Source organism: Narcine bancroftii, chromosome 9 (assembly GCF_036971445.1).
Source record: "Narcine bancroftii isolate sNarBan1 chromosome 9, sNarBan1.hap1, whole genome shotgun sequence".
Classification (NCBI taxonomy): Eukaryota; Metazoa; Chordata; class Chondrichthyes; order Torpediniformes; family Narcinidae; genus Narcine; species Narcine bancroftii.
In genome coordinates, this window is record NC_091477.1 from 23134973 (window position 1) to 23157874 (window position 22902).

General features: G+C 37.2%; 1 protein-coding gene across 3 annotated transcripts in view; it reads right to left on the minus strand.

Annotated features, from left to right (window-relative positions):
- macroh2a1 (macroH2A.1 histone) overlaps positions 1-9855 on the minus strand; it is a 32334-nt gene extending 22479 nt beyond the window's left edge. For 2 of the 3 annotated variants that reach the window (XM_069898431.1, XM_069898428.1), the window contains exons 1-2: positions 9676-9855; positions 22-214 (exon numbers count right to left, since the gene is read on the minus strand). In XM_069898431.1, coding sequence (XP_069754532.1) covers positions 22-193 — 172 coding nt within the window. In that variant the 5' untranslated portion in view covers positions 194-214; positions 9676-9855. Of the gene's footprint in view, positions 1-21; positions 215-349; positions 373-9675 lie in introns of those variants that run through there. The other variant, XM_069898429.1, reaches the window with a different exon arrangement.
- Between the last annotated feature and the right edge of the window lie 13047 nt (positions 9856-22902).

A 22902-nucleotide genomic window follows, 5' to 3' on the forward strand; every position in this document is an offset into this window, starting at 1 on the left:
CTGAAAAATATTTTGACTTACCAGTCAGATACTCCAGAACTGCAGCCATGTAAACTGGAGCACCAACACCAATTCTGTATTTAGGGTGACCTTTCTTTATGTAACGCAACATTCGCCCAACAGGGAAAATAACACCAGCTTTTGCAGACCGTGAAATCTTGGTTGTTTTCTTCTTTCCACCTCTGCTAGACATGATGATCACAAAGAACTACACCTAACCAAAATAAAAACCAGAATCACTAATCACTTCAGTAAATCCAAGTCCTTACATGTTAAACCTCCTTATTCTTAACTGTTGAACATAAAATATTTTGTTAAATTTTACAGAACCCAACAGTTCAGTTCCCACCTGTCATCCCACACGAACCAACAGACCACAAATCCTTCCTGTGTAACTGAAAACTTACCAAAGTTTGAAAAAAAGCACAAGCACTTCCTGTTTTCAACTCATAAACAACTTTAAAATGGACTATGGGCCACATAGTATATATGCTGAGAAATATTGCAAAGTACAGAAATCCTGGAGCAAGCTTACTGTTTCCACTAGTTATGATGGAAGGAATGGAATGAAATGGGAAAATCACTCAAAAGTAGGATTTCCTCTCTTTCCTTCTCGAAATAACATAAGGATTGGGAATTCTGATTGTTTTTATGTTTTAAGTTAGCTGGCTATGTAACACAATATTTTGGGGGGGAAAAAACTGCTAAATTGGCAGCAACTTCTCTGTAATTTCAGGCAAGCTTGTTATGATAAAAAAATAATCTGAACAACATTATTAAGACACAAATCATTTAGTAATATGTTACACCGAAGAAACAATACAAATAACAAAATACCATCTGTTGCTTGGCTGATTTATTCTACTTATAATATCAGAAATAACATCTATATCATGCTTTTCAAGACGTTGCCCCATTTGTACTTTGACTGACCACTAAACTTCCCATGCAAAGTTAAAAAAATAATTAATCATATAATCATTTGTTTGTTAATTGCCCATAAACCACCATCTTGTCCAGAGACTAACAATTTAAGATGTGGAATATCATTCTCTCAGATAGCGAATTGGTATTTGTCATTTTTAAAATGCCATATTTTAATATTTTTTCTCTTTCCAATTTCTTTCTCTCTTGTTTCATTTGATTTATCAAACTCTCACTCTTATTAACTCTCTTTCTTGATATGTTCTCTGTTTATTTCCTAATCCTTGTCTCACAAATTATGTTTGCTACTGTTCATCAAGATTCCTATGAATTAATAGAATACCTAGTGTCTGAACCCTCCTGACTAACCTTCCATGTGGGACCTTGTCAAAGTCCATGTAGACAACATCCTTCATCCTTTCCTGGTAACCTCCTTGAGAAACCTCCTTGGTTAAACATGCCCTAGCTCGCACAAAGCCACATTGACCATCCCTAATCTGTTTCTGGCTATCTAAATAATTGTATATCTGATCTCTTGGAACACCTTCCTATAATTTATTTACTACTAACATCAGGATCATTGGCCTACAACTTCCAGGGTTACTTTTGGAGCCTTTGTTAAACAACGGAACAATGTGTGCTACTCTCCAATCCTCCAGCACCACATTCGTGGCTAAGGACATTTTAAATATTTCTGCCAGAGCCCATACAATTTTTACACTAGCCTCCATCAAGATTTGAGGGAATATCTTGTCAGGCCCTGGGGATTTATCCACTCTAATTTGCTTTAAGACAGCAAGCACTGCCTCCTTTTTCATCTGTATAGGTTCCGTGAACTCACTGCTTGTTTTCCTTACTTTCCATGATTCTGTGCTCATTTCCTGAGTGAATACTGATGAAAAGATGATTAAGATTTCCCCTGTCTCTTTTGGCTCCACACAAAGCCGACCCACTCTGATTTTCAAGGGGACCAATTTTTCCCCTTACTATCCCTTTGCTCTTAATATACCTGTAGAAACCATTAGGATTTTCCTTTATATTATCTGCCAAAGCAACCTCATGTCTTCCTTTAGCAGTCCTGATTTCTTTTTTGAGGTTTTACTTGCATTGTTTATACTTCTCAAGTAGATCATTTGCTCTGTGTTACCTATACCTGCTAAACACCTTCCGAACCAGATCCCCAATATCCTTCGAAAACCAACTCTGCCTGCTAACATTGCCTTTAATCCTGGAAGGAACTTACAAACTCTGTACTCTCAAAATTTCACCTTTAAAGGTCCTCCATTTACCTCGCATATCCTTGCCAGAAAACAACTTATCCCAATCCACGCATTCTAGATCCTTTCTCATTTCTTCAAAATTGGCCTTTCTCAATTTAGAATCTTGACCCGAGGTTATGCCATTATGATCACTGGACCCAAAATGTTACCCTGCGCATACTTCTATCACCTGTCCTGTCTTGTTCCCTACTAGATCCAGTTTTGCACTCTCTCTAGTTGGTACCTCTAAATATTGATTTAGAAAACTTTCCTGAACACAATTGACAAATTCCAAGCCATCCAGCCCTTTTACTGTATGGGAATCCCAGTCAACCTGTGGAAAATTTAAATCTCCTACTATCAGAACCTTATGATTCCTGCAGCTGTCTGCTATCTCTCTACAGATTTGCTCATCCAATTCATGATGACTATTGGGTGTTCTAAAATACAACCCCTTGAATGTGGTCATACTTTCCGCGTTCCTTAGCTCCACCCATATAGCCTCAGTAAACAAACCCTTTGGTCTGTCCTGCCTGACCACAACTGTGATATTTTCCCTGATGAACAATGCCTCTCCTCTCCCTTTCATCCCCTCATTCACACCCCCCCCCCATTCTATTGAGTCTAAAACAGTGGAAGCCTGGAACATTGAACTGCCAGCCCTGCCATTCCTGTAACCAAGTTTCACTAATGGCCACAATGTCATAATTCCATGTGCTAATTCATGCTCTAAGCTTGTCTGCCTTTCCTACAATACTCCTTGCATTGAAATAGAGACATGTGAGAATACTTCCACCATGTACAACCCACTGATCTTTAATGATACATTCAATTTTCACTACCTTTTCCCTTCTCCACTCCCTCTATCTGCTCTGACAATCTAGTTCCCATCCTCCCACAGGTTGATTTTTGCTCCAGTAACTGTAGAGCCCTAAGTGAACTCTAGTGATTTTCAAAATAAAATTTGCAATAAATGTATTGGAATTAAATTTTAAAAGCATTATTTGCATCACTGGGTAGGTCTGTCAAAGGGATATGTCTTTGAAAAGCTTTATAAAAATAACATTCAATGAAATTTGTCTAGTAGCTTTAAAGAAAAAAAAATAGCCAAAGCCATTTCATAGAGGCACCTGGAAACTAAATGTCAAGTGAAGAAAGATTAGGAGGGTTAAGGCTTCAGAGGGCAAAATGGGAGAGAATTTCAGCAAAATGATTGTTGTTCCTGGTACCAATCCTGAAAACAATGAGGCAAGGAAGAATGAGTTACAGAAACATCAGGATGAAGGACAAGCTCAAAGCCAAAATGTTATGATTTAAGGTGTTGAAAGGTCAAGGTTCAACAAAGAAGAAAACAAATCACCCCCCCCCCCCATGAATAAATAAAGGCCAGCAAATCACAAAATAAGGTTCACTAGCAGAATGTCAGTGCTTCTATTTCATTTTTTGGCTCTCAAGAAAAATCAGGTTTCATAGTTGTATTTTTTAGTTTACATAAAGCTGGGAGAATCCAGCGAACCAGAAGAAAAGTTGAACTCAGTCCCAATTCTCCAACACGTGATTCACTTGTCAACCAAGATGTAAAGTGACTAACTGCTGCTACCAGCAGATGATTACGTATTAGTTTAGCAAGTTACCTGCATACTTCACACGCTGATGCAGGATACCATTTTCTGGCATCAATTGAATAAATATAAATCTTATAATAAACATTTTTTGTTAAAGAACTAATTGAAAGCAATTCTGTGAACATTATAACTGCTCATTTTCTGGTATATTCCTGGAATTCCCTTAATAAACATAATGGATTCACTAAGCCAACTTCTCAGAAGAAACTGCTTCTTTTTTATCAGGAAATCTTGTTGGCTTTTTCCTAAGTAGAATTGAGGGTGACTTGCTTCCATCCTACTACTATGGATTTGAAAGTGTGTGATGAAAGCAACATGGATCAGCAAATCCTTCACTTGTTAGGCACAGCCACTTGACATGGTGGGAGAGGTGAATAATTTGGGAGATAGAATCATTCTACTGGACATACTTGAAAGAACTTAATGTTCTTATTCTCAACCCAGGCAGTTTGTCCTGCCATAGGCCAAGGATTGTCAAGTATTGATGGGGTTGCTTTGAGAACATTCTTAAAGCATTTCCCCCATCTTCTAGTCACGACTTTCCATGACAAAGCATGGAGGTGAATTCCAGAGGCATGTGGTTGATGTAGCCTGCCTTTCGATGCCTGTCTTTTAAGTAATTACAGACCTGATGCTGCAGATCATAAATTTAGCAGTGGTTTTGAGATTTCAATTGTTTTCAGATGCCCAAATGCTGACCTTCATCATTAGATAGATGGTTTCTGAGATATGGAAAAAGCACTCTGTTTTCTGAGGTTCGTCATATATATCTTCAATGAAGGTGGTGGAGGGAGGGAAACATTGTGGAGTGGGAAGCAGACTTACAAGCTTCCTTTGATTTGCAAATATTGCCTGTTTTAATGCATTTCAATGAATGCAACTTTACATTCTTTGCCACTGACTACACAAAAGGCCACATTAGGAATCAACAGCAGTAACACCAACAATAGCTTAGATTTATGTTTAATACTGAAAATATCCAGGAGGCAATTTTAAACAGTGTCATACTAAGTGACATATGGCAATATTATAAAAGAATTCAAAAAGCTTGATCCTCAAGGAAATTTTAATGGAGTTAGTAAAGAAATTGAAAGGTTGAGGAAGGAATTGCAAATCTGAGCACTGCTGTTGTTGACATTCAAGCAAAAAAGATTCAAGGTCAGAGTTGGAGGACTGAAGGACTCAGAGAACTGGATGAGGATATAAAGTTAGAGAGCAGTGAGCTTGTAGAGAAACCTGAACACAGATGAGAATTTAAATTTTGATATATTGCTTCACAGTATTTTGAATAACCTAATGTATATGGGAAACAGGGGCCAGCTCAGAGTGTATGGGACTCATCGAGCACGAGATAAAATTATATATTGGGAGGTTCAGCAGTAAACAAGCAAGGCAGAATGAGAAACAATCAACATTACCAAGGGCCATAGGCAGTTGCTTTATGCTCTTCAAAGGATATGGGTATGAAACAACATAAAAGACTTCATGCAGAATGGATCTGTAGACTATGATATTTTAAACTGCAGTTAATGCCACATTTGATAAAAATCGCTTCAGAAAAATTGATTGGTGAACATCTAAAATCTTCATAATATAGGACCAGAGGTAGAATTAGTAAGGTTTTGGCAAAACCATTCCCAAAAAAAAGAAATATGGAACTGTTCAGAAATCCTTTAAGTTCTTTAAGATAAAACAGTGTTGTGCTACTGCAGTGAGGAATGCTCCTTTCAGCTCATAGATGAAGCACATTATAAACTCAGTACAGAGGTCGCTGTTCTGCATCCAATCTATCCAACAGCTAAGCAGGATTCTGAATGCCAAAATTAATTAACCATAGTGAAAATATGTGCTATTCTTGTAACTTCATTATTTTTATTGTAATACACATTATGTCAGGAAATAAAATCTTAATAGAAATTTCATTAAATGTTTAGGGACAAAGCTTCTGAGGCTCTGTATGTGTATTTCAGGTCATTCAGTTGATTCATTCCTTTTGCAATAATTCATCTATCATCCATCAACAGCAAATTTACTAAGGTAAACCAGAAGGACATCAGATGCTGGAAAACTGGAGAATTGCACACAATGTTGGAGGAACTCAGCAGGTCATGCAGCATCTATGGAAGGGAAAAGATATTCACTGTTTTGACCATTCCTGGTGTAGGGATTTGGACAAAACATCAGCTATCTTTTGCCTTCCACTTGCTGAGTTCCTCCAGCATTTTGTGTGTTCCTTGCAAATTTACTGAAGCTATTTAGCAGAGAATCACATTGATGTAAATTATATATTTCTAACTAAATTTTGCTGACAAGATACTGGCCTCATAATAATATTTACATATCATATTTAAATTTGTTAAAGAGGCATGTTATTTTATCTTTCCCACTTCCAATTATTTCCATTGTAAAGCTATTTGCCCTACCAATATGTTAAATTTGCTTTCTTTAGAACATAATTATTTTACTTATTCTTTCTATCCTCTAAAACCTTTGTTTTGCTGAAAAGGGAGATCACACATTATTAAAAAGAGATTCAATTCAATCAGCAGGTGGTGTGGTTAAAAGTCCCTCAGCTACAGTGGGGTTGGGAAATTAAAATAGCAACAATTAGTAGTCAATTAGGTTGATCTGAGTCAGGGAGATGTATTGCTTGGAGGGGAATTCCAATTGCCAACTGGGGGTGAAGATCAATTGGTAGATTTGTATGTGTTGCAGGGAGGGGGAAACGATTGAGGAAGGATCCGGTGAAGCACACAGGCATGGCTAGATAGAGCTGGGCAAATGAATTACTGAAGATGAGCCCTATTAGTGAGGATCTTAGCAGAAGCCCAGAACACAGGTTCTGTGAAAGAGGAAAAATTGTTGGCATGTTGAATGCAGAGACAACCTTCAACCCTCTTGTGCCTTTCAATGTACCACTGAAAACTTCAGAATTGCCTCCAGTTGTATTTTGGATGTAACTATAACTATACTTGCCCAGAAATGTCTGTTCTTTGAAAATTGTAGACTTCTTGAACCATTTGACAAGTTTCCATTTTGTGTCAACTTTGTAGCAGACTTCAGCAGGGATTTTATCTGAAGGCTTCACCTGGCAATTGGAGTCAGGTGAATCAGGCAGTTGGATTTGAAAAGCTCAGTTCAGCAGGAAGCTGATTGGACAATAGAGATCAAGTGTTTCTTTTCCATGAACTTTAACTATCAACTGGAGTTCCACACTGTACATGCAGCAGTGAGTAGAAAATTCACAACTAGTTTTTTTTAATTTCTACAACTTTATTTTTGTAGAAAATGAATCTGAAGCATAGATAAATAAAGTACTATGTGATTCAAATCCCTTAGTGCAATCATGCTGGTGTTTAAAAAAAGCACTGTTGACCACAGTAACAGTTGTGGTCAACCATAACATGGTATGGGAACTGCTCTACCCATGATTAATAGAAGCTGCAGAGGTGATGAATGAAGCTGAGAACATCACACAAATTTCCATTCCATCTGTGGACCCTATCTACATTTCCCACTGTCTAGAAAAGAAAGTCACCATCCTCATGAACCCATCACACCCTGGATACACTATCTTTCTCCCTCCTCCCTTTGGGAAGAAGGTTCAAGAATGTCTTTCAGCAGACCAATGTGCTTAATGACATTCTTCCCCTGCTGCCATCAGGTTCTTAAATTAGCCCCATCACAGTGCTTGCATGCTGCCCTTCCTTTCTTAGTGTAATGCTATACTCTAATTGTGCTCTTGCACTTTGAATAGTTGTATGAATGTTCGAGCTACCCTGTTAGACTGCTTGCAAAGTACTCTTCTCACTGAACCAGCTAAAATGTGACAAAAAAAATTAAAGCTGAAAAGTTTATTATAACACAGAATTCCCTCAAAATAATAAAAAGTTTGTCAACTATAGAGATGGCCATTCTTCGCTTTATGAAGTAACCTTCAACAATCAGGTTACTTGAATTCTGCAATGTTAACTAATTTCAGCCTACATGGTAATATCAGTACCAGAATAGAACTTCACGCTCATAAACCAAGGACATTGCATAGTGGAAGGAAGAATAACGGACAGATACACCTCCCTGATAAGAACATCATTCAATGTTGTTGGCCCTGCAGTTGAGTTGATCCACCTCACTTCAGCATCAAGAGGAGCTTTATCGCTCTGTGTGTGCGCGCGCCACATTGAAATTTTTGCACATGCACACACACCATGAGTAAATCAAACAGAATGGACGACCATGTCATGATACTTTAACCAATTTGGAATTGCTGTTTTGTCAAAGATGAATATTCAGTGTTCAGACCAATTCCCACAGCTTCCCACTCGTTGACAATTACCCAACGATTCATACCTTTCCAAAAATCAAAGCAATGTTTTCTTTTCCTGAAATTGTGCAATTTTTTTTTCTGCTTCATTATGCAGACCTCGGAAAACAACCAAAAATTACAATAAAAACTTATTACAACCAGACTGATTGCCAATAAAAAGGGGTTGGAATCCATTCCATTTGCACAGAAGCAAAGTTCTGCACTATTCTCCGACCCATCTGGTATTATTGTAAACTTTTGTTTTTCCTTCAATATCCCCTATATGCTTTGGAGCAATCAATAAATTGTTATCGCAATAAATAGATTTGGAGGAAAGCCATTGATTGCAGAATTAATCTCAAACAATGCAAACATCATTATATAATTGATCGACGACAAATTGAGAGAAGCAACCTTCTGGGAGACGTGGCTCATGCGAATTCACTTTGCAGTTACTCATTTGAGATCTGCCGATGAATTCAACCCCCGCTAATTCTGATAATCGTGGAATCGATGGCCATACACAGTCTGGTTCAAGATTTTAAACTTCCACACGCTGACTCAATCAAAAATACAGCGCTGGGTTTCAGCAGCTGATTGGATGGTGAACAGGTCGTAATTGCAAGGAAGGACCTGCGTGGGGTCAGATTTTTCCAATGTTTCGCTCTTTATCAGGATGCATAAACCATTTTTATTTTAAAAGTTACAACCACACCGCAGCCTCTGGGAATGTGGCTTCGTAACAGGCCGGCAACAGCCTTGTTCTTCAAGTCGGTACCGCCTGCCACGACTAAAGCATCACTCATGGGAACACGTCGAAGTTAAAATCCTTTCTTTAAAATGTTTGAAACGAATACAAGGCAAGTTAAAACACACAAAGGTGGGCAAACTGCACCCTATCAGCAAAATGCTGCAGTGTCTGTACGTGTGTCCGCGTCCAGCTTTGCAGGGGAGGGGACGGGGGGGGGGGGAACTGCAAAGTTACGGTCGAGTTATTTCGCATGAGCCACGTCTCCCCTAAGGTGGCTCCTCTCGTCAGCTCGTGTCTGCATCCCAATATTGACGGCCGGATTCAGTCGAGCCTTTGTCATGTGGTGCGGCGTATTGTTCCAAGGAGCTCCGTTCTTTGCATCTTTCCTCACGGGCATCAGACGCTGCAAATCCATTAAAACAGGGAGAGGGAATCGACTGGCAATTTCCGGGTTGGCCTGGTGGGTTATTAAAAACATCCGTTTCTTCAACAGTCGGTCAACCAGGCTCGCATTTCCTTGCCACAAGGAGCAGCAAGGACCGTCGCTGTTCCAGCGCCGTGAGATAATCACGTGAAGGAAGGTTGCAATTATTTGGCTATGTTTAACAACGACTAATTATAGAACTCCAATGGCTTAAAAATGACCGTCCAGTCTTCATGAGAGATCGCCAGGCCTCCTCTACACTCCTCTCGGGCGTTTTCCTTTAAACAACCCACATTATAAACGAACGCTCAAGGAACGGGCATGAAGATGACACACTGACCACGATTACAAGCAAATGAAGTGCACAAATAACGTCAATCACTTACAATGACAGCGTGACAATATGTCTCCTTCGCAGAGGCAGCCGCTCCACTCCGAGTGGGGAGCGTCTGGCTGTCCCAAAATGCCGCGCGGCTCCAGCCGACCTGTCAATCAGCGGCTCCGGGTCATCCTCCCGAGGGGTCCAGTGTCCGGGCAAGTGGTTGCGACGTGGAAGCGCCGCCACGCTGAAATGAGAGAGGGGGTGGGGGGGAGATCTTTATCCGTCGGGTTTAAAATGTATTGCATGGTTGAAATTTTGGCAGCTTTTAATGAAAGAAACGGCCTCTTAAAATTAAACGAATGCGACTCTCATGTTGAGCGTTGGGCATCGATTCCAAATGAACCGATAGCCACGATTTCCATGAAATAATGATTGCAGTTATTAAAACGAGAAAATTCACCGAAGTCTATTATAAATGTTGTGATTGTAGTTCAAAACAGACAGGAATGTTGGAGGGAACCAGCCGGCCTTTATTTGAAGCACCAATGGATTTCCTCTGTCATTGGGCACAATAATAGACAATGTGTACTGGATGGTGGGCTCCTTGGGTGGCTCGACCTTTGGAACTCCAGCCCACATTTTTGCCCCCCACCCCACCACAATGGTGCTTTTCTGATTGGAGAAATATCAAAAAGCCAACATTGCAGTCCCCTTCAAATTCTTCACCATCCTTTTCTGCTCTATTGTCTAAATTCTCCTTTGTCTTATTTCCCCATGATCCCTGCTTGCAAGGAACGGGCATGAAGATGACACACTGATATCACTGATTTGCTTCCATTCCCTCCCCTCCCTCAGCCAAATTATTGTACTTCTTCACTCGCACATCCTCTTTCACCTCCTCAACGACCTCACTCCTTGGTGCAGCATTTATTGATCCCTCTAATGATCCTTCCCTTCCAAAATATTTATTTGTAGCTCCTATCCAATCTTTTCATTTCCTTCACCCATTGACTGCTGAAATCCGGCCTCCTATTCAATTTTACCCTTACATTTCTTCAACTCTCCACCCTACCTCCTCAGCTATAAATCTAGATTATGTATAATAAACTTTAGATCTTAAGTTTTTCAATTTAAAACAAATCATGAGCTTTCACATTGTTCTGAATATTTCCTCATAGCATGGTGTTCCATCTGCTCCAAACAAAAAATTGGTCTTCGGACCATTACAAATGAGGTTTGAAATCCTGAACTCAGGGTGAAATAGAGCCTTGAGCCAAAGAAGTGGTGTCAAGTCAGAGTTCAAATTAGTCTCTCCCACAATGCTTAATATATTTTTTTGGCAGAAAAGATGAAAAACATGTTGTTAAGGGACAGTGGAGTGTGTCAGAAAGGGTTTAGGTTTGCTAAGCACCTATTTCCTGCATCATTCATTTAGTCTTGAACAAACATCCAAAAACTGAGGAAATGTTCTTATTTAAGTAACCAATCCAATATTTTTCTCATTTCACAAAACATATAAACCAATGTCCAGATGTGACATTGAGGAAAGTCACTTGTTCAGCAAAAATCTTTTTTTTTAAATCATGCTGTTATCTTTTAATTTCTTTATTTCTGTAATTTGACAGATATCCTGTGATTTTTCTCATCATAAATGTGATTATTTTCAATTAGATGCCAGATAAGTGAATTTTCCAGTTGCTTGAGATTGGCAAACCAATGACAAGGTGCACCGATTTTAAACTTTTGCATTCTTTACCTATTTATTTCTGAGATTTTTTTCCCAGTTGCTTGAATTCTGGATTACGGGTTTTACTGTATTAGAATCACACAGCCTAATTCAAATATCAACGCAATGCACTCTAATTTCATTCAAATTTCCTCACATTTCATGCTCTTTCAATTCACAATTTCATTCACAAATTGACCAATCCAGTTTCCCCAGCATAAGACTGACAATTTTAGAAATATAATTAATATGTCATTGCTTCAAAAAGCCATCACATTTTCTACCTGAGGGAAAATACAGGTTTTGTGATCCTCAGTAAACAAAGCCTAATCATAATGTAATTATTATATTGCCAGACACTTTAAAAGTAGAAATGTGCTTTTATAATTTCAGCTGATTCAAAAATGTTTCCATCTGTTCCAAAATTGAAAATTATGGATCCACACAGCATCAAAATATGCCTTTTAGAGTATTATCAAGTACCCATATACACTAATTAAATTTACCAGCACTTGTCCATAGCTTTCCCGGCCTTGGCAATTCAAGTGATCATACAGATAGTTTTTAAATGTTGTCACAGCACCTGTGACTATAGCCTGATTTCACCAGTATGCCATGTATATTTAAATACTATTTTGCAGTACTCAATGTATATAATTATTTTATAAAGACAGGAATCTTTACAACATAATTTTAAAAAATCAGGCTGATAGGATTGCCATGAAGTTACAGATAGGTATGTTGTAAAGAACTATCTACCCTTACCGAGTAATGTAAAGACACTCAATTAAATGAGATTCTTGTTCGTGCAAACAAATTCCTTTTGATATATCGATAGCCCCAGGTTTAGTCGATTGTTTAACTTTAAGGCAATGGGATGAAGTGGGTCATTATTCTTTCTTTTTGTTCAACATTTCATAGCAGAGGAGAAGATATGAATATTTTTGTTACCAACAAGTTATTTAAAATCAGCCCCTGCATGTAAAGTGTTGGCAAGTTTCCAGAATGTGAAGGAAAAAGCTGGAATTAGCTGTAAAATGGGAAAGTGGAATGTGGGTGGGGGGTGGTTAGATATCTAAATGGGATAAAACTCCTCAAGCACAAATATCAACACAGCGTCATCCTGGGTCTCACATCTCAGTGATGTTCAATCTTGTTGAAAAAAGTATTTTATTTTCTGGCATCACCCCCACTGGAAGGAGTTGAGGAGCGTTTAAGCCTCTTCTGTGTTCCAAATACAGTCTTTGTTTCTACAATTAATATGTTTGTACACACAATGAAATGTGCCATCATACAAGGTTGTGATGGAGAAGTGTTCATGTGTGGCAGCAATAATACTATCTCGTTCAGCTTTGATGACTCGAGCTGCGAAACACGAAGGGGCAGAAGATGCTAATGGGAGTTGTGTACAGGCCACCCAACAGTAGCAGTGAGGTTAGGATGGCATTAAACAGGAAACTGGAAATGCATGCAACAAAGGTATGGCAGTTATAATGGGTGACTTTAATCTACATGCAGATTGGGTGAACCAAATTGGTAAGAGTAACAAGGAAGAGGATTTCTTAGAATCTATGGGGGATTGTTTTCTAAACCAGCATGTCAAGGAACAGGCCATTCTAGACTGGGTATTGAGTAAGAGTAAGGGTTAGTAAGCAATCTTGTTGTGTGAAGCCCCTTGGGCAAGAGTGACCATGATATGGTGGAATTCTTCATTAAGTTAAAGAGTGACAGAGTTAATTCAGATACAAAGGTTCTGAACTTAAAAGAAAGGTAAATTTGATGATATGAGACATGAATTGGCTAAGATAGATTGGGAAATTATACTTAAACGACTAATGGTAGTTATGCAATGGCAATCATTTAAAGATAACTTGGATGAAATACAACAGTTGTACATCCCAGTTTGGAAATGACTGTAAAAGCTTTTGTAGATATGTAAAAAGGAAGAGATTAGTTAAGACAAATGTGGGTCCATTACAGTCAGAAACTGGTGAATTGATCATGGGGAACAAGGGCATGGCAAACCAATTTAATAACTACTTTAGTTCTGTCTTCATTAAGGAAAACAAATAATTTTCATGAAATAGTAGGGGACCGAGGATCTAATGTGAGGTAAGAACTGAAGGAAATAAATGTAAGTTGAGAGATTGTGTCAGGTAAATTGAAGGGATTAAAGGCAGATAAATCCTTTGGGCTGGATAGTCTGCATCCCAGAGTGCTTAAGGAAGTAGCCCAAGAAATAGTGGATGCATTAGTGATAATTTTTCAAAACTCTTTAGATTCTGGATTAGTTCTGGAGGTTTGGAAGGTGGCTAAGATAACCCCACTTTTTAAGAAGGGAGGGAGAGAGAGGAAAAAAGGGAAATTATAGACCAGAGAGCCTGACATCGATAGTGGGGAAAATGCTAATCAGTTATTAAAGATACAATTGCAACACATTTGGAAAGTAGTGAAATCATCAGCATGGATTTATGAAGGGAAAATCATGTCTGACGAATGTTATAGAATTTTTTGAGGATGTAACTAGTAGAGTGGATAAGGGAGAACCAGTGGATGTGGTATATCTGGACTTTTAGAAGGGTTTTGATAAGGTCCCACACAGGAGATTAGTGTACAAACATAAAGCACATGGTATAGGAGGGATGGTATTGAGGTTTAAAGATAATTGGTTGACAAACAGAAAGCAAAGAGTAGGAATAAATGGGTTCTTTTCAGAATGGCAGGCAGTGACTATTGGGGTACCACAAGGCTCAGTGCTAGGTCACCAGTTATTTACAATATATATCAATGACTTAGATAAGGGAATAGAAAGCAGCATCTCCAAGTTTGCAGATGACACGAAACTGGGTGGCAGGGTTAGCTGTGTAGAGGATGCTAAGAGGATGCAGGATGACTTAGACAAGTTAGGTGAGTGGGCCAATGTATGCCAGATGCAATATAATGTGGATAAATACAAGGTTATCCACTCTGGAGGCAAGAACAGAAGAGAAGATTATTATCTAAATGGTGTCTGATTAGGAAGAGATCCAACGAGACCTGGGTGTCGCTGTGCACCAGTCATTGAAAGTGGGTACAGCAGGCAGTGAGGAAAGCTAATGATATGTTGGCATTCATAGCAAGAGGATTCAAGTACAGAAGCAGAGAGGTTCTACTGCAGTTGTACAGGGCCCTGGTAAGACCACACCTGGAGTATTGTGTACAGTTTTGGTCTCCTTGCCATACAAGCAGGACTCACATATGAAGAAAGGCTGGATTGACTAGGCTTATACTTGCTGGAATTAAGAAGATTGAAGGGGGCATCATAAAATTCTAAAGGGATTGGACAGGATAGATGCAAGAAGGTTGTTCCTATTGTTGGGGACAACCAGAACCAGGGGTCACAGTTTAAGGATAAGGAGGTAGGACCGAGATGAAAAAAAAACTTTCTCTCAGAGAGTGGTAAATCCTTTGCCACAGGAAGTAGTTGAAGCCGGTTCCTTATCTATATTTAAAAGGGAGTTAGATTTGACCCTTGTGGCTAAGGGGATCAGGGGGTATGGGGAGAAGGCAGGTACTGTGTACTGAGTAGACAATCAGCCATGATCAAAATGGAGGTGTAGGAATGAAGGGCCAAATGGCCTACTCCTACACCTATTTTCTATGTGATGCATGTCTAAATTATAGATTTTTTAATTTAAATTTTAAAAAAATTAAAATTTAAAATTAACATTTTTGTTTCAGTTGTAGTTAATATCTCTGCTTTGGAAAGGAAATTCAAAGTTTGATGTTCTTGTCAGAGTACATATTGACAATATGTAAAGCACAGATTCTTTTTCTTGTGGACCAAGCAGAATTTCTAGTTACCATAACTGTAAGCTGTAGTCAAGATGAAAGAAATGTAAACAAACTGGAAATTCGGAAATATAACAATTAAATAATAATAAATAATGAGCAAAATACGAATCCTTAAATGAGTCTCTGAATGAGTGTGGCTCAGGAATCTTCAGTTGAGAGGTAGCAACTATTCTTGAACCTGGAGGTACAAGCCCTGTGGTACCTGTACCTCCTTCCTGACAGCAACAGTGAGAACAGAGCATGTCCTGTATGGTGTGGATCCCTGATAATTACTACTGCTCTATGGCAGCAACTTTTCTTGGATACATTATTGATACTGGGCTGTAACCACTACCTTTTGCAGGGCTTTTCACTCAGAGGTTCTCCCTAGATTAGGCTGTAATACAGCCAGTCAGCAGTTTGCCAAGGTTTCTGATTGCATATGCAACCTCCTCAAACTCCTGAGAAAGTTGAGCTGCTAATGTGCTTTCTTCATGATATGATGGGTCCAGGAAAAGTCCTATGAGATGGTGACCCCCAGGAATTTAAAGTTGCTCACCCTCTCCACCTCTGGATTGTACACCTCTGGTTTTCCTCTCCTAAAGTCTGCAATCAACTCGATGGTTTTGGTAGCTTTGAGTGCGAGGTCGCTGGTACAACATTCAGCCAAGTTTCAATCTTCCTCCTGTACTACGGTGGTATTGTCGGCAAATTTGTATATATTGTTGTCAAATCAAGCTATAACATCAGAAATAAAGCATGTAGTACAGGATCTAAGTACACAATCCTGTGGTGCTCCGATGCTGTAGTTTGTGGAGGAGATGTTCTTACCAATCCGTACTAACTGGGGTTTGGAGGTGAGGAAGTGCAGGATCCAATTGAACTCCAGGTCTTGGAGTTTGCTGATTAGTTTTGAGGGGATGATGGTGTTAAATGTTGTAGTCAATAAAGAACATCCTTAGTAAGCATTTTTGTTATCCAGGTGTTCCAGGGATTTATATAGAGCCAGCGAAATGGCATCTGCTGTAGAACTGCTTGCTGTGGTAAGCAAATTGGAACAGATCCATGTCATCGCTCAGACAGAAGCTGACATAATTCAACACCAGCCTCTCAAAACATTTAATCACTGTGGATGTGAGAGCCACTGGTCAATAGTTATTTAGGCAGGTTACCACCTTCTTCTTGAACACCAGTATGATTGAGGCCTGTTTTAAACAGCTAGGTACCACATGCTGTCAGGGTGAGAGGTTGAAGACATCCATGAATACACTAGCCAGATGGTTAACGCAGGTTTTGAGTAGTCAGCCAAGTACTCCATCCAGACCAGATGCTTTCCTTGGATTCACTCTCCTGAAGACTGTCCACACATCATCTTTGGATACTGAGAGTAGTGAATCATTAGAGGTGATGATCCACTACTAGTAGTGGTACCAGCAGTGGTCTCCAATACAAAATCAGTTACATATCTTCATTTGCCATACAGTATAACATAAGCACATCAATGTGCTAAGACTGTAGTTCTTAGCCTTTTATTTTAACCCATAAACTACCTTGAGTAAACTTTCTCTTACCACAGATCACCAATAGCAAACCCACAGACCTACAGTGGGTGGGTGTTGGCAAGCTTAAGCTCCTTACCAGTATCAATAGCAGGATTTTAGTTTTGTTTAGGAGGCAGTTTTTAAAAAAATCTTCATGGATCAGGCAGTCATTGTAATAGTTGATTTTGATCATTTGGTAACAATGACAAAATGGAGGAAGGTTAATCTGAATGGCCATGGCCAGAGATTGATATAATCAAAAAGTCAGTCAGCAACTGTGAAGGGAGAATCATAGTTTATCATTTCAGATTGATTTTGATAGGGTAACCAAAACTCTTTGATATGTTGTAAACCACGAAAGTCTACAGATGCAGTAATTGAAGTAAAACCACAATGCTGGTGAAATTCAGTAGGTCAAACAGTGTTTTTTATATAGCAAAGATCTTTATCTTTGTTAAACTTTATTTATTCGTTCAAAAAACAAATAGTATTTGGCATATTCAGCAATTAAACATAAACATGAACTTTTTTTATATATAGAAAAAAAAAAGAACCCCCCACCCACCCTTCAGCCAACTCTCATAAGGAAAGCCATAAAGAAAAAAGAAAGAATATTAAAGAAAAAGTTAAATATACATATTAAAATATAATCAATATAAATTGAAATGTAAATATTCTGAGTATAACAACTTATTAATAAAAAATATAATTATCATGTGAAACATATGTAATTTTTTCCATTATTAAACAATATTTCATCTCATTATGCCATCTATTAATATCAATCATATTTGTATCTTTCCACATACTAACAATACATTTTTTCGCTACAGGTAAAGCTAAATACACAAAAGCAGGCTGAAACTTATCTAATCCCAAACCTTTCAGAGGTTGCAAACTATCCAATTAAAAATACTGTTGGATCTAAAACTATTTTAATCTTATACAGGTATTCTAAAAAAGATTGAATTTTCTTCCAAAAAGATAACCAAACAGCATGAAAAAAGTTCCAACCGCATCACCACATCTAAAACACAAATTTGATTCATGAAAACAATATGTTTTTAATTTTTCAGGTATCAAATATAATTGATGTAAAAAACTCTAATTAATCATTGCATAACGTGCATTTATCAATCTAGTTACACTATCATAACAGATATCTAACCAATCATCTTCAGAAAAAAATAAAACCAATATCCGCTTCCCATTTAATTTTAGATCTATCCCAACCCTTTTTATCCATACCATCCTGTAATATTTGATACATAAATGAAATATAACCCTTCTCTGGTACCTTCATAAGAAAAGTCTCAAATTTAGTCATTTTAGGTAAAATCATATCTCTACCAAACATACATTTTACCAAAGATCGAATTTGATAATAAAGAAATAAAGAGTTCTTATCAATACCGAAACCTTCCCTCATCTGATTAAAAGATAAAAACTTACCCTCTTTAAAACAATCTCCCAAATTTTTCATACCTTTAAATCTCCAATGCAATAAACTTTAATTATGTATTGAAAAAGAAATAAGTTGATTATTATACAATGGAGTCAAAGCCGATAATTTACCCCTAGAGCATGTCATTTTATTTTTCTTTATCCATAACTTCATTAAATGTTTTATAGGCACATTATATTGTTGTAACAAATTTATATTCCATCTAAACAAAAATTGATGTATTTCAAATTCAGAAATACTTGCCATCTCAATTTTAGCCCAACTAGGAGGCCGTACCAAATCCATCAATGAACTAATAAATTTAAGTTGGGCTGCTTCATAATAATTTTGAAAATGTGGTAAACGTAGTCCCCCTAACTCATATTTCCAAGTTAATTTATTCAAAGCTACTCTCGAAAATTTACCCCTCCATAAAAACTCCCTAACTATTTTATTCAAATCTTGAAAAAAAATTTTATCAAGTAAATACGGAATAGATTGAAACAAATATTGTATACACGGAAAGATATTCATCTTAATTGTATTTACCCTACCCATTAAATTAATAGGTAAATCTTTTCATTTAATCAAATCAGTTTTAATTTTTTTCATTAACGGAACATAATTTGTTATATAAAGATTGATAATTAACATTCAAAATTATACCCAGATATTTAATTTGATCAGTCCACTTCAAATTAATAATATTCTTATAAACTGAATAATCTCCTTCACTTACCAGTAATATTTCACTTTTTTTACCAATTAACTTTATATCCAGAAAGAAATCCATATTGTATTAAACATTCCTTCAAGTGCAAAAGTGACTGAGCTTGGTTTATTAAATGCACCAATACATCATCAGCAAATAAATTAATTTTATACTCCTCATCTAAAACTTTCATACCTTGTATCTGTGTATTTTGTTATCAGCTGTGCTAAAGGTTCAATCACTAACGCAAACAAAGCTGGTGATAAAGGACAACCTTGACGAGTTGATCGAGTTAACTTAAAGGATTCCGAAATCAAACCATTTGTCAATACTCTAGCTACCGGTTTACTATATAGAGCCCTAATCCAACCAATAAAAAAAAGGACCAAACTTAAATTTCTCCAAAACTTTAAACAAAAAATTCCATTCAACTCTATCAAATGCTTTTTCTGCATCTAAGGATATCACCATCGGGTGACCTAAAGATTGTCAAAATCTATTAATCAAACTAATCACGCGCAAATTGTTATCTGAAGCATATCTATTTTTTATAAAACCTGTTTGATCAATATGAATCAACTTGGGTAAAAATTTAGCCAATCTATTCGCTAATATTTTAGCTATTATTTTATAATCTACATTTAACAACGAAATTGGTCTATATGAAGATACTTTTAAAGGATCTCTGTCTTTTTTAGGAATTACTGTAATTAAAGCACTAGAACAAGACACAGGTAATTCATAATGTTCTCCAACTTGACGTAATACATCCCCAAACACTGTAGATAAATCATCATTAAAAATTTTATAAAATTCAACTGAAAATCCATCATCACCAGGCGATTTACCGTTCGGCATTTCCAGCATAGCTATTTTAATTTCCAAATCAGTAAATGGTTCTTCTAACTCCTGTATATCTGCATCCTCTAATATCGGTAAATTCAACTGTGATTAAAAAAAGATCAATCGATCCAGTTTCTTTTTTTCCTTCAGATGTATATAACTTTTTATAAAATGAATAAAATTCATCATTAATCTCATGAGGTTTATAAGTAATAAGAGAATTCCGTCTAACAGCATTAATAGTCCTCGAAATCTGTTCTTTCTTTAATTGCCACGCCAATACCTTATGTGCTTTCTCTCCCCATTAGTAATACCGTTGTTTTGACCTATTAATCACACATTCAAATTGATAAGATTGCAAAGTATTATATTCCAATTTCAACCTAGATAATTCTATTTTCTGATCTTCTGTAGCATCTTTCTGAAATTCCTTGTCTAACTCATCAATCTGTCTCTCTAATTCAAGACTCTGATTTAATCGATTCTTTTTTATTTTAGAAGTATAACTAATTATTTGTCCTCTCAAATAGGCTTTCATAGCATCCCATAATACAAACTTACTTTGAACAGAATTAGAATTTTCTTTCAAAAAAAATTAATTTGTTTTTTTCAAAAAATCAATAAATTCCATATTTTTTAACATTGTATTAAACATCCAACAATAAGCCATTTGAATTTTCTCAGAAGTTGCATATGTAAATTATAACAAAGAGTGATCTGAAATCACCCTACTTTTATATTCCGCTTGTTGTATTTTCCCTTGTAAATGTGCCGATACTAAAAAGTCAATCCTTGAAAATGATTCATGTCTAGATGAATAAAAGGAGAAATCTTTCTTTGTCGGATTAAGACATCTCCAAATATCTACTAAATTAAGATCTTTCATCAACTCTTGGACCTGAATTGCCATCTTGGATTTCTTAACTTTCTTTGGAGAATTATCTAATAAAGGTTCCAAAACACAATTAAAATCACCACCAACTAAAATATTATCATTAGCCTGACCCAAACATAAAATAAATATTTCATCATCTGCATTTGGGGGATAAATATTAAGTCCAAAATTCACTAAAAATCTTACAATTCAATTTAAGAAACATCCTGCCTTTTCCTCCATTGATTGTAATTCAAAAGATAAATTTTTATGTATCAAAATTGCTACACCTTTAGCTCTAGAATTAAATGAAGAAGAATATACATGCCCAACCCAGTCCCTCTTTAATTTCATCCTTTCCTTCACATTCAAATGTGTTTCTTGTAAAAAAGCAATATCAATTTTCATTTTCTTAATATACGCCAAGACTCGCTTACGTTTAATCGGACTGTTTAATCCTCGAACATTAAAAGTAGCAAACCTCAACTTTGACATACCTACTATTATTACTAAATACCAATAATATCTTTATATAAAAATTCAAATCAATGCATATAGGCCTTCCAATAGAAAAAAAAATCACAAATTAAAAAACTAAAATGAAAATTAAAAAAAATAATGAAAAAATAAAGAAAATCCCCCCCTCCCAAAAAAAACTACAAAAAGGTAGTAATCACCTAAACAAAAATTGGGTGTGGGTCACCCACCAGTGGCTGATGACTAGTAAAGGACTTAGTGCAAATCTCTCCCTCCCCAGCCAAACAATCAATAACATTAAAATATCATAATAACAAAAAAAAAGAATAAGAAAATTCTTCTTTTCATCCAAAAGATTCTAATCTCGGAGATCCCATTTCAGAAGGAGGAAGACTTTTTCCATTCCCGTTTTTCCAATTTCTGCCATTTCTTCCGTTTCCAGAACAACCAGATTTTTCTTTAGGAGATAATAGTGGACTTCGTCTTTGTCCTCTTATATCTGGCAATGAATCAGCAAAAATTATTGCTTCACGATCATTTTCAAAAAACCAAAATTGATAGTCTCCATAAAACACCTTCAACACTGCAGGATAGCGAAAAGTAGACATAACCTTTAGGCCACAAAACTTCTTTAACTGGATTGAATCAACGTTGACGTTAAATGACCTCTTGACTCAAAACAGGATTAAAAAAAACTCTGCTATTCTGAATCAATAACGGAGTTTGTTGTTGTCTTGGATTTTGCACTGCTCGACGAAGTATTGCTTCTCTGTCCAAATAACTCAAACATCGAATTATTACCAGTCTCGGTGGTTGACTAGCTGAAGATGTTCTTCTTAAAGCTCTATGGGCTCTTTCCAGTACCAATCCCCCGGAGAAAAATTCTTGCCCTAATATTTGCGGGATCTAGTCTTTAAAGAAACAAAGAGGATCTTGTCCTTCTATATCTTCTGGCAAACCAACAATTTTCACATTACTCCTTCTGCTTTGATTCTCCAAGTAGTCTATTTTTCTTTTGAGCTCCTTCTCACGTTCTCCTAGTTCTATGACTGATTTTTCAACCTTCAACACTTTTTCTGTTTTTGAAGTCACTTGTTGTTTAGTCCAAAAAAGCAGTCTGAAATTTTAAAAATTCTTCATAAGATGCATCCACACGTGGTTTAACCGTATTTAATTCTGAACTTGTACCAGCATTCATTTGAACCATCTCATTCATTAGAGATGTCAACATAGGTTGAATAACTGCATTTAATTGCATACATTGTGAATCTGTAAATCTCAGCTCTGCTCTCTCTGACATAGTGGCAGAACAAGGTAATTGTAGCTCCTGCTGCAACTCAACAGAAAGCATTTTAAAAGTTTTACTGCAGGTCTGGACTCCCAGCGACGGCACCCCGACTTCCTCAGGGGTCGCCACTGCTCCCCCCTCCCCCCCGCATTTCGTTGTTTTTTCATCAATTATTTCGATTGAAGTGCTACCTGATGCAGTTCCAACAATGGAGTCGTCTTCCTGCGTGCTCCCTCCGTTAAAATCGAAAGGCAGCAAAGATCTTTATAACCAACTTTTCAGGCTTAAGCCCTTCATCAACGTATAAGCAAACTTTAGGCAGGCACCTGAATAAAATGGTGGCGAGGAGGGGGAGGGGCAGGAGTAAGAGCACAGTCCCACAGCAAAGAAATAATAGATGGATAAGGAAGGAGAGCACAAAAGAAAATGGGCTGGGGTGGATTATCTGTAAATGGAGAGGGTGTGGCGGCTCACCAATAGGCAGGCGAACCGGCCCCGCTTGTAAGCCACGCGGCAGGGCAGCCGGCCAAAATGGCACCGTTGGGGGTTTCCCTTCCTCTCAGCACGGGGCTC